The 12,243-nt window shown below is 53.7% G+C and overlaps 1 protein-coding gene across 5 annotated transcripts; it reads right to left on the bottom strand.

Moving 5' to 3' along the window:
- Positions 1 to 841: 841 nt before the first annotated feature.
- On the bottom strand, positions 842 to 11,227 carry JMJD8 (jumonji domain containing 8). Of its 5 annotated transcripts, none has more exons than XM_005306122.5 (10): positions 10,916 to 11,023; positions 10,526 to 10,676; positions 8,213 to 8,305; positions 7,449 to 7,497; positions 6,694 to 6,790; positions 6,057 to 6,125; positions 5,724 to 5,843; positions 5,505 to 5,572; positions 4,720 to 4,854; positions 842 to 1,993 (listed from the first exon to the last, which is right to left on the bottom strand). In XM_005306122.5, exons 2-10 carry the CDS (start codon positions 10,633 to 10,635, stop codon positions 1,913 to 1,915), a joined length of 822 nt encoding a protein of 273 aa, XP_005306179.2. In that variant the 5' UTR covers positions 10,636 to 10,676; positions 10,916 to 11,023; the 3' UTR covers positions 842 to 1,912. The 5 variants fall into 5 exon arrangements, with proteins under 5 accessions (XP_005306179.2, XP_005306180.2, XP_065415982.1 ...); XM_005306123.5 differs by lacking the exon at positions 10,916 to 11,023 and adding an exon at positions 11,090 to 11,227 and having other exon boundaries at positions 1,766 to 1,993; XM_065559910.1 differs by lacking the exons at positions 6,694 to 6,790; positions 10,916 to 11,023 and adding an exon at positions 11,090 to 11,227 and having other exon boundaries at positions 1,766 to 1,993.
- Between the last annotated feature and the right edge of the window lie 1,016 nt (positions 11,228 to 12,243).

The following is a 12,243-nucleotide window of genomic DNA, read 5'->3' as shown; positions in this document are numbered from 1 at the left end:
TGACTGCTTCCAGAGTCAGTTGGACAAGGGCCTCGTGCCATTTCACAACTGCTGGGCGGGGCCAGGCCTTACCTGCAAGGTGGCAGCTGCACTGTGTGACCTACATACTGGTTGACGGAGCCAAATGCCATGCAGAGCTATCTGGGGCTGTCAAGCAACACCCTAGCTTGCATCAGTTTCGCAGAATTGTCCTTTAGTGCAGACTAGCCCAAGAAGACCTATTCTAACAGTGCGTTACTGGGAGGCAGTGTGGTCTGTGCTCATTACAATGGAAGGGACTCTGGGTTGGGGCAGGAATCTATTTCTAGTCTTGCCCTGGATCTGTAAATCCTTGCCTCAGTTTCCCCACTTGCAGAATCAGGATAAGGCTATTTGGGTCTGTGCACTGCAGTTAGGAGGGGTGATTGTGTAGACATAGCTGAGCTAGATTTGATCCAGTTTGAGGAAGGATAGTGGCAGCATGGGCAGTGGCTGCTTGATTAGGTATTAGAGGTTCATGGTGGGTGTGGCTTCACTGCTATTACTTGACCAAAGCTAGCTCCCATCTATGCATGTGGCACTCGCACCTCCCAGTTGCAGTGTAGTCGGAATCTGTGTGTAAGGTGCTGGTTGAAAAGCACTAAAAGCTCTGCATCGGCGGGGACAGGGGACAACAATTGTGAAAATAACTCCTAAGCCAGATTCAGTCGTGGAATAATCCTGGGCATGGCAGGGCAGGGATGAATTTGCCACCATACCTGGGGGCCAAGAGTAAATGAGAGGAAAAGTAGCAGGTGCTTATGTCAGAGGCTGGCTATGGTGTGGTAGGATTCAATGCTAAGGCACTCATGACAAGTGCAGAGAGAAGGCAGGCAGTTATTTTAATCCAGACTTGAAATAGGAAAATCCCAATAACTAACCTAAACTCTTATTTCAAGTATCCTTTGCTGCTTGTACATTAACATTCAAGTGAAAGCCGGCCCAACCACCCCCAGCTGCAGGGGATTCCTGGGTAACAGAAACTGGTCCTTCAATTTTCCCCTGCACCCATGAATGAGCACCAGGAAATGAGCTCTCAGCAGAGCTGCTGAGGGAAGGTCACCAAGGGCAGATACAAGGGCATCTGAGGCTAGACTAAGCCCCATGCCTGGCGATTTAGCTCTAGAACTGGAGTGGCTGGTTCTGTGCTACTGACCAATGGTTTATTTAAAGAAGAGCCTACATAGTAATGTCACTCTTGCCTAGAGACCAGGCTTGAGCCAGAAGCTGCCTTCTGCCATGGACTCTGTTCCTCAGATCTTAGGCCTTGGCTACACTTGAGAATTCACAGTGCTGCCGCGGCAGCGCTGTGAAGTGCGAGTGTAGTCGCGCCACCAGCGCTGCGAGAGCTCTCTCGCAAGGCTGCAAGTACTCCACCTCTCCGAGGGGAATAGCTTGCAGCGCTGCGGGCGCTGATTACACTGGCGCTTTACAGCGCTGCGCTCGGGGGGCGATTTCACACCCCTGAGCGCAGCAAGTTGCAGTGCTGTACAGCGCCAGTGTAGCCAAGGCCTTAGAAACACCAAGAGGATGTGAAGGAAGGGGGTGGGGTGAGCAGGCAGGCTCATGGAGCTGAGGAACAGAAAGTGCAGAGTTGTAAGTACAGCAGCAAATGCCACCAGCTGTATGGGAGAAAGGGGACAGGTTCCCCCCTCCAACCCAACCTCAGTAGCTGCTGCATCACAGAATGGTGGGGGTGCTCACACAGATCAGGATCAATCCTAGATGGATTAGAGCTGTATCAGCCCCATTCCCAGAGTCCAACGCTGCCTGCAGGGTTATAGGGGAGAGAGATGGCTAGAATTCACCAGCAGAATCCCAGGGCTTTGGAGGGAGGGAAGTGAACAATTCAGTTCCTGAGGAAGGGCTGGCAGGTAGGCAGAGCCCTGAGCTGCTACCCCAGGAAGGTGGAGATGAAGACACTCGTGTCCAAGTTGAGGGTGGCATGCCACCAGCGATCAGGGAAATACAGCACCTGCAGAGGAGACAGAAGCAGGGGAAGGGGAGCTGCTTGCCTGGTCCTTCAGTGGCTGTGCAGCCTTGGTACAGCTGCCCTCTTGCATGGGCTCTACCTGTTGAAATCGGCTGGCAGCCTGGGCTGTCAACTGTGACCTGAGCTTCCAGTGAGAGTTTCTCTGAGGCTGACTGGCCACTTGCCTACATCATAATGCCTCTGAATAGGCCTGTCCACTCCACAGCAAATTTGTGGGGGAGGATTAAGGGTGGGACAGTGGCAGGCTGAGGCAGCTGTGCTGTGTGTCCAGGCGGACTCCAGCTCCCCCAGGCATTGTGGTTTAGCCTCTGCGTCCGTATAGATGCTAGGCAAGGGCCACATGCTCTGTTTAGTGCTCGCAACTAGAGGGTCATAGTTAAAGCAAGGGCAGTGCTCAGCCCAGCCTCCCTATTCATTCACCAGTTGGCTTCTGCACTTACCCCTCTACCCCCAACCATTGCAGGGCCCCTCCTTTCTGACCATCCCTGCCTCCTGGGAGTGGCATTCAATCTGCAGCCAATGCTGTCTTGATGCTGCTACTAACGCTTGTCCTGTATCAGACTAGGACCCTCTGTTGGCAGGGTATACACTCCCAAGCCCCTTTCAATTGTTGGTGCTCCATGGCTCTAGAGCAGTGGTTCACACAGGCCTCAGCCCTCCCCTGCGAGAAGGCTCATCAGATCTTGTGCTGCAGAAAGCTGCTGCCTGCTCCCACATATAAGCGAGCTTCTACAGCTAGGCTAGGCCAAAATCATCCCAGAAGTCACTCGCATTGGCTTCAGTGGAAGACAGCTACTAGCCCCCACCCTCTTATTACAACCTGGAGGCTGATGGCTGCTAGGGACTTTATCACTATGGCGTTTGCACAGAAGGCACTGTGATACTATGGTGCTGGACAGTAGCATGAAACCCTGAGCGAGGGGGATCTCCAGTGAGTTGGTGGCTGGTTATTAGAGGTACCAAGTGGCTGCGACTGCTCCTCGCTGTTCCTCTGTGGTGTCTCTACCCATTTGATTTGCCCCGAAAACAGGCCCCTGCTGAGAGCTGGGTATTTACTCATTGGCACACGGCCTTGCTAATGCCTCAGCACTGAGCCAGCATTGGCCAGCAGCTGATGTGCTGCTCTTCATGGGCTCTGGCTGGACTTTTATCCCATTTTATTTAGACTGAGATTTGTGTGGGCACCAAACAATGGCTGTACCTCACCCAAAGGGCCACAGGTGCTCTCAGTGGCCTAGTAGAGAGACACTGACAGCTGACTGCATCCTGTGTTACAGTGCAGATAATCTACATGCCCGCAAAGGCAGCCAGGAATAGTTTTATACAGAGTTAATGAGGGAATACTGCCCCAGAGCTGTAGACTGTGTGACTGCAATTCTAGGGAGGGGCCAGTTGGTGTCCTGAGGCCCACCGTTCTTCTCCTTGCCGCCCACGGCCCTACAGCTGTGCGAGAGCCAGCTGGCAGCGTGGGTGAGAACACAGCTATTTCTGCTCCTGCAAACATCTTGCGAACTGTGCCAAATGTGCAACTCCAAGTGGCAATGCAGCCAAACACAAGGGGGGCAGGGTAGCAGACAGGCTACGCAGCAGGTCACTTGTTCACGCACACCAGCGTGGAGGCAGCTCCGCTGGGGGCAGGGCAAGTCCCCCATCTCTGAGCCTTCGTTTTCCTATCTGTAAAAGGGAATTACTGGTACTGACCTCCCTCCCGAGCTAGGGTGTGTGGCTGAATTCTTTAGTGTGTGTGCATATGTATTTATAGATGAAGTGCTTTGAGATCCTCTGACAGATGAAACTAAAGAGGGCCAAAATGCAATGTCATAACATTCAGGGTTTCTTTATGGCACACCTCTCTCTAATATTTGAGTCCCTCAGCATTGCCAAGTGAGCCCAACCACAGTCCCAGGGGGTAGGAAGTGCTGTCCGCATTTCCCAGCTGAGGCCCCAAGAGACTGAGACTTGTGTAATGTCAGATAGCCAGCTAGGAACAGATGCCAGCCCTGACATGTACCTGGCAGGCCCCCATCACCACAGTATCTGAGCACCTTGCAATCTCTGATGTATTTCCCCTCCCCCGAGAGGCTACAGGACTTGCCCAGGTTCACACAGGATGCCTTGAGCAGAGCAGGAAATCGAACCCCAATCTCCCAACTCTTGGGCTAGTGCCCAACCCACTGGCCCATCCTTCCTCTCTCTGCTGAGCTTTAATCCAACACTTCTCTCTGCACATTTACCGGCTGGCTCTTGAGCTCTGCTCCCCCTTCTGGCCTGGCTGGGCACTGCCTGTAACTCTCAACGGTTTTCTCCCCTGTCCCATCCCAGAGCCTGCCTCCCCCATGGTAATGCCTGCATCAGGGGACTGGTGCCCCTCCAGCCCAGCCCCAGGACCTGCTCCTGTGACAGCCTGCCTTCTGTCTGGTGTGCATGCCTGGTCACCGTGCATCCTGGCTCTGGTGCAGAGGTGCTGGCATTGGGATTCGTGGTCCTCTGACAGCCTGGCTTCAGTACTGGGGTTCCTGGATCCCATCCCAGACACTGTGGTGTCAGGGTCCCTGCTGCTTGTGCAGCACCAGAGAATCTTCCCCCCTCTGCTCTCTCTGGACACAAAGCCCCTGGCGTTCCAAGCTGATGCACTCCACAGGTCCCTTGAGCAGCTGCAGCAGGGGGTGGGCTGGCTGGCTCACTGGGCCCCAGGGTGCAGGACTGACCTCGCCAGGGTGAATGGTGCACTCCACAGGGCGGTCCTCTGGCGGCAGAAATGGGTATGTGTCCAGCAGCCAGGCTAGAGTTGTCTTGTTGGGGTGGAACTCGGGGGTTTTCTCAGGGGGATAGAGAAACCAGCGCTGCAAAGAGAGGGGCTCTTAGCAAACACCCCGCTCTGCCTAGCATGGGGTCCCCTTTCACCGCAGACCTGAAAATCTCTACTTCCCTGCAGGGTGGGCTCCCCCCTCCTCCCCACTCATGGATGCACCCCTCTTCCCTACCCCCAAAGCCCAGCAATTCCCCTTCTTCCCTCCACTCTTGGAAAGGATGTGAGGGTGGCTGTCTAAGGGGAACTGCTAGGGCTCTTACAGATGCCCCCATGAGGGTCACACCTGAATAGGAACCTCACTGCCTGATTGCAAGGTCTCTGGGGTATGGACTGTTGTCTTGTTCTGTGTGCGTACAGCACCTAGCACAGTGGGGTCCAGGGAACACAGGGGTCACCAAGGAACCTCCACCGCTGGCCCTCAGTGTGTACAAGTGGCCAGATGCATTATGGGGAAATATCCCATTCCTCCAAAGCCTCAGGACTCAGCCACTTGCAGCAGACAGCACCCTAGGCCGAAGGGATCATGGGTCCTCTCTGGCCTGGCACAGTCTATGCTCCGCTGCCTGGATCAAATCCCCACTTTGCTAGGAGGGTGCTCTGCTCCACAGCAGGGCCATGGACGCGGAAACATCTGGTTTTTCCAGGGTCCGTAAATCAATCCACTCCCCACCCAGCTCTCACCTTCCGGCCGAAGATCACCTCCGAATAACCCGGGCCGTGCCAGTGAAAGGGAACCCCAGAACCAGAGCCTGTGGGCAAACAGACCAGAGATGGGATCAGATGGACCATGCCTGGTTAGGCCATTGCTTCTGGGCTGACGTGTCCATCTAAGCCTGGGAAGGATTCCCCTACAGTCCATTCCTTCCCCCTGCCCTCATCTCTTTCCAGGTTGGTACTGACCGGCGATCCCAAAGCTGTAGGCCCCGCTGGTGCCTGGAATCCGGAACGGAGGTGGCATGTATTTCTGGAAGAGGGAGCCCCACTCAGTGAAGTTATTGTCTCCAAAGAAATAGAGTGTCTCTGGTGAGGGGAGAAAGAGACATTGGTAACCCCCAGAGAGCACGAGCTCTGGTCTGTCTGGGCATGCAGGCTGGGGAGGGAAGCACAACCCTGGCCAGGAGGTGGCCCCTAGGAATCCACCCAGAACTGGATTTCTCAGCCACACGGATGAATCTGAGGCAGAGCACTAAAGAGGGTGCATGGAGAGCCTGAACAGGGGAACCCTCTACTCACCACTGCCCAGGGAGGCCAGGTCCTGAGGCTCCAGCAGGTGCTCCACGTACTCCTGGAATGGCACGTCCACTGCGAGGGAGGAGAGAGTTCACGGCTGCCCTTCCCCAAGGTGTGTGACCTACCTTCCCAGCCAGGGCCGAGGGGGCACAGCAGGGCTCTAACACTCCACCCTCCTCCAGCTCATTCCCCCTGCAGAGCCACAGCCCAGCAGCCTGGAAGTCCCTGTTGTCCTGCCAATGAGCAACATTGAAACCCTCCCCCCGGCCCAAGTGCAATGCTAGAGCTCCGGGACTAAGTGCTATTGTGTTCAGTTCACAGCTGCAGAAACTGAGGCACAGCAAAGGCTAGCGACTTGCCCAAGAGCACAGAGTGGGGTTTTGGCCAGGAAGAGAGAGGAGGCAAAGGAGCAAGGCTGGCTTATTGTGTTCCCTGGACAACGAAATCCAGGGCCTCAGACAAGATCTTCTGTCACCAACCAGCCATGGCAGCAGGAAGGGAGGCATTGGCTGAGACCAAGCAGACAGGCATTGTCTGTCCCCTCTTTGCCCCCCACCTCTCTCTGGAGCAGCCCCCCACCGCACAGCCAGCCCAGTGAGAATGCAGCTCAGCGCATGTGCCCTGGAGCCAAGCCCCGCACCTTTATGGTAGGAGTAGGTGTTGGCAGTGCTGAGACGCACCAGGCGGTCCCCGAACTCTGCCAGCAGCTTGTTCCTTGTGCAGAGCGCCTGGAATTCCTGCAAGCACAGAGCAGAGGTGACAAGGGCCCTGGGAAGGCAGAGGTGCTTGGAGCGTGGCCTGAGGGGGGGGGGGGGGCCCGCGCAGCGACAGGACAGCCCTCCTCTCTCTAGATCTGGCTTTCGAGCTGCCAGCGAAAGAGGATGGCCGTTCTTGTTCCCAAATCCAACTGGACACAGACCAATGCAGAGATGCCCTGGGGCTGGTCCAGTTGCCACCATAGGATGGAGCTTCCTGCTTAAGAATGGATCCTGGGGGGCTGCTCCAGAATCCATCGGGTGGGGGGGGGGAGGGGAACTCTCCTCCCCTCCCTTCCCCTCCCAAATGGATTCCCTGGGTTACTCTGACTGTCTCCACTCAGAACCGCCCCCAGCTCAACTCTTTCACCACTTCCCATCACCCTGCAGCCATGTGACTGAGAAGGGAGTGTCAGTATCAATAGAAATCATGGCGTCCCCTACTGTCAATCTCCACTTTTGGCAGAAGTTACTCCCAGCCAGATACGGAGCATGTGCCTGGCTGCCAGGAGGGCAAACATGGCTACTAAGCCTGGTCTGGGGGAAAGGCCGGAGAGGCTCCAAGGGGCTGTTTCCTTACATACAATGAGATGGCTCAGGCTGGAGGGGCACATCACAGCTGGGAGCATGTAGCACTTACCGAGTTGTCCGTGATCCCCTGGATAACAACAGGCCTGGAAAAGGCATATCTGGAAAACACAGAAGGAAATTAAACACTTTCCTGGCTCCCTGGGACCTGGCACATTCTACAGACCCAGCTCACTCCCATCAGAGCCCTTGGTTAACAGTACTAGTGTTAGCTGCAGTGAAATTCAGCTGTTACCACCTCTGCAACAGATTTATGTGACCGATACATGGGCTGAGCTGTTCGGTGCTCAGACTCAAATTCTTTGCACCTTCAGTGGCAGTGGGTGGGCAAGCTGAGGACAGCCACATTCACAGACCATCTCAAGGGCAGATCTAGGTCATGGGACCTCCGGGGGCAAGGAGAGATATCTGTGCAGGCAGCGTGGGGATGCATGCGCTGTGCTGGCATGCTGCTGGGTCAGCAGAGGGCTAATGGAGAAGCTGGGCTTGTGGGACTCGTTATGGGAGTCACTTCTCTTCCTAGCAGCAGATGGAAAGCTCTGATCAGATTCTGTTGTATGGTCACTGATCTGCAAGTTGCCTGCTGACAGAGAACCCCATTCCTAACTGGTTCCAAGGTATCCAGCACCCCTGTGGGTGCCATGAGATTTCCATAATGGCCTGTGCATAGCTAGGACCCTGTGGAGGCATGTCGAGGGGAAGACCCCAGAGAATCCCCCTCCCTCCCCCAGTAATAGCCATGCTGGTTGCATGCAGTGCTGGGTACAGGAAAGGGGCTGGTCGAGCCCCGGAGAGCAAAGCAAGCAGCACACCTACTGGTCTATGAACTGGGAGTAGGTCAGGGAAGCGTCTCTCCTCTCCACAGTGCAGTGGTCTTCTTCCATCAGAGCCAAGTACTTGTTCGTCAGCCTGGGGTGAGGAAAGGGACAGAGCCCTCAGCGTCAATCACTGCCAGCCTGAGCATTTCCCAGCAAGTGACATCAGCCCCGGAAGGATCAGCAACCCAAGCAGGGGGAGATCGGACCTGGTCACTGCCAACTCCCTTCCCCTCTAACCCAGAGACACTAACTCCAACATTGGGGTCAGTGCCAAGGGTTGCAATAGCAATGGAAAGAGGCCTGGGGAATTTGTCAGATTTCTCAGTGGGGAGCGTCAAGGAACTGATGCCATGATAGCTCCGTAGGGGCAGCCACTTTAAAGGAGGAACAAAATATTCTAGTCAGCCCCTTGCAGATGGCAGGAGGGGCACTGATTGGCCCACTGGCCCATTGTGATAAGTAACAAGGCTGTAAGCCCAGTTCTCTCTCCATGGCAACTCCAAGCTAGGTCTGCTCTCCCCCAGGGAATGCCTGGTCTGAGTCCGTTCATGGGAGGTTGCTGACCCTCCAAGTATCTGCTCCTTCAATCAACTGGCTAAGAACTAGGCTAAGAGCAGAGGTAGCAACGGTTCCACCCCAATGCACACTGTGTCTAGGGCATTAGATACTGCCAATGTGCGGGGATGGACTGTGTTCTTATGGGCCTTTTCAATCTTGGTTTCAAACTAAACCAAGCTCCGTGGCTGGGGAGAAGGAGAAAGAATTCAAGAGCCTCACCTAATATATAAGAATATAAGAACGGCCACACTGGGTCAGACCAATGGTCCATCTAGCCCAGTATCCTGTCTCTGACACTGGCCAATGGCAGGTGCTTTACAGGGAATGAACACAACAGGTAATCATCAAATGATCCATCCTCTGTTGCCCATTCCCAGCTTCTGGCAAATGGAGGCTAGGGACACCATCCCTGCCCATCCTGGCTTATAGCTATTGATGGACCTATCCTCCATGAACCTATCTAGTTCTTTTGTAAACCCTATTATAGTCTTGGCCTTCACAACATCTTCTGGCAAGGAGTTCCACAGGTTGACTGTGTGTTGGGTGAAGAAATGCCTTGTGTTTGTTTTAAACCTGATGCCTATTAATTTCATTTGGTGACCCCTAGTGCTTGTGTTATGAGAAGGAGTAAATAACACTTATTTACTTTCTCCACACCAGTCATGATTTTATAGACCTCTATCATATCCCCCTTTAGTCGTCTCTTTTCCAAGCTGAAAGGTCCCAGTCTTATTAATTTCTCCTCATACGGAAGCTGTTCCATATCTCTAATCATTTTGGTTGCCCTTTTCTGAACCTTTTCCAATTCCAATACATCTTTTTTGAGATGGGGTGACCACATCTGCACACAATATTCAAGATGGATTTATACAGAGACAATATGATATTTTCTGTCTTATTATCTATCCCTTTCCTAATGATTCCCAACACTCTGTTTGCTTGAGTGCCGCTGCACATTGAGTGTGGGGTAGGGGGATGTGGAGAAATCCTTCCCCACATAAGCCATTTCAGAATGCCATCATTCCCCGTTTCGTTAAGCCCTGGCCAGATTTCCTCCTTTTATTTCTAAACCTAACCTTCTCTCTGCCTTTGACATCTCCACAAGAGCACTCGGCATTATACGCTCAATAGTTTCTCCAGTGCCTTGCTCCCAGCCACTCCACATTCATGAATTGATCCTCACAACCCCCAGGAGGCAGGGAAATCCCATTATCATGATCAACAATTTGAGAAACTGAGGCACGGAATGGATAAGCGACCTGCCCGTGGTTATAGTGTGAGTCAGTGGCAGAACCAAGAACATAGCCCAGGTTTCCCGATCCTTAGTACTTCACTCTACTCCCTAGGCAACTCTGCCTCTAGCTGAGCCATCTAGGCAGAGCTAGTTCTCCTGACACAGGCCAAGACCATGCCTGGGGGAAAAGGTGATCAACGGCCTGCTTACAAAACGCTAAGCAGTCAACAACAGACCCTCCTTTCAGGATACAAACCTCCAGGTAATATACAATTCTCCAGCTGTCAGGAGACAAGCAGAATGCAGTGAAGATCAGAGTGGAGAGAGTGGCGAGGTATTGACATTGTGATAAATAGGACCTGGAGGTTTCAGCACTGGAGGTTTCCCTGAACACCTCTCATGAGTCAACATAGCATTCTGCATGGCAGCACATCCACTGAGGGAACGTGGACCAAACCTGACATTTTAGATCCCAGAAGAGACTGAGAAAATACTTGTGTGCATGGGTTGCCTACTTACCAGCCCCCATTTCCTTCCAGGTAATCTAAGTCTCCAGACAGCGACAATGGGATGTAGAGGAGAAGGAATTGCCACCATGATCCCATCTGCCTCCAGCAGCCCTCTGCCATCTGGGGGTGTCAGATTCTCTCAGAGAAGCAGGCTAGAAAAGCTAGGGAGAGAACAGTGCAGGACAGGACGTTAAAGGTTCTAATATACCCTAATGCCAGCAGGGGAATCAATCCAGCTGTTGGCTCACTTCTGGCTCTTTCCCTTCCATCTCCTCTCTGAATTTAACCCCCCACCCCAGCTCTAGGCTAATACCTGCTGTATCCCTATCTGACCCTTTAACCCTCCTCCCTCGCCTTGCATGTATCGCCTCCCACATCCCAGGGCCCCTCCAGCCCCTACCACCACGCCTCAGCTCAGCTATCTCTCTCTGTGTGCGGCTGCAGATGCCGGCAAGTCTCAGCCTAGAGCACCCCCCCACCCTATTGCATTCTGGGAGCTGTATTCCAGGCATGTCACAGCCTCCTCCCCCCACCCCCCCGGGGACTCGCGCGCACCTACGCCTTTCAGCACTACCTGGCAGGGTGGCTGTGAAGGCCACGTGCTGCTGCGTGGGCTGGTGGCCTGCGGACTACATTACCCAGCAAGCATCTGGGAGACACTTCGATTCGTGGTCCCTCAAAGGGGTGAAAGGGGAAGAGAGGCTGATGCCGCGTGCTGCTATTGGACAGGTGGCCTGGTGACTACATTACCCAGCAGCCATTGACAAGCGTCCCCAGCCGCTAACCCACATCTTTAGTCTCAGAGCCGGAAATGGGCTGAACCAAGAGCCCATCCTCCCACAGGCCAAACACCCCTGCTCAGCAGGGGGGATTTCATGGTTCAGGCCTAGCTCCACCTGCTTTGAACCCCTCTAGCCTGTGTTCTGCCCCATTGACTCTTCCCCTCCTATGTATGTGCTTGTGCTCCCCCCTTTTCCACCTGGTTTTCTCAGACTGACCCCAGCCTGGATCAGTACAAGCAAAAGCTAGTTGGTTGCTGCTGCTTCTTCCCTCCTATGCTGGGCCAGCATGGCAAGGGGCTAGAGGAAGGATGTCAAGAACTTGTGGCTGTGAAAGTATTTAGGGGGCCCAAGGATGGAGGTTTCTGTTCAAGAAGAGCAGGAGCCTAGGATGTGCTCCTGCCAGCATCCACAAAAGAGAGAGGTGGTGTGGTTGTGCAGGAGGCTCATCAAGAAGCACAGATAACTTGAAAGTCAGTACAATGTGGGTCATGCTAATCAGGGTTTCAATGCAGGTGCTCATTGGGCAGGTTGTACAAGTTTATGACCCTGAGGACAGGGTGGTAGCATCTGCTCCAAAGGGGCATCCTCTCCCCCCCCCCCATTCTAGCCAATTTGGGGGCCTTTATAGCTGTATAGTTGGCATTTTCAAAGCACTGTATAAACATTCATTCTTAACTGGTTCCCTTTGAAAGTAGTTTGATACTTAGGCCCATTTAACAGATTGGGAAAATGGAGGCTTGGGGAAGTTAAGTGACTTGTTTAAGCACATACACCAGGGTGGTGACTCCTGACTCCTAGCTCTGGGACTAAGTAGATTCTGCTCAGCCCAAGGCATCAGTCTCAGCTCCCCAGATTCCCCAGGAACAAGAGGATGTTCAGCTGAAATCACAAGTGAATTGGTGAATTAATCAGGACTGTTCTCTAAGTCTCCAGAGGCTGGTGCCTT

The sequence above is a fragment of the Chrysemys picta genome, chromosome 10 (genome assembly GCF_011386835.1).
Source record: "Chrysemys picta bellii isolate R12L10 chromosome 10, ASM1138683v2, whole genome shotgun sequence".
In the NCBI taxonomy this organism is placed as follows: Eukaryota; Metazoa; Chordata; order Testudines; family Emydidae; genus Chrysemys; species Chrysemys picta.
Note: the sequence above shows the minus strand (reverse complement) of the source record. Positions and strands in the feature narration are given on the sequence as shown.

Bases quoted from the DNA above. Each gene is read 5' to 3' on its own strand.
- JMJD8 (XM_005306123.5), bottom strand. From the start codon at position 10,635: ATGGCAGAGGGCTGCTGGAGGCAGATGGGATCATGGTGGCAATTCCTT. The intron at 6,126-6,693 runs GTGCGGGGCTTG...CCTCCCTCGCAG, and splicing joins CACCTACTCCTACCATAAAG to TGGACGTGCCATTCCAGGAG. The intron at 1,994-4,719 runs GTCAGTCCTGCA...TCTCCTCTGCAG, and splicing joins GCACCATTCACCCTGGCGAG to GTGCTGTATTTCCCTGATCG.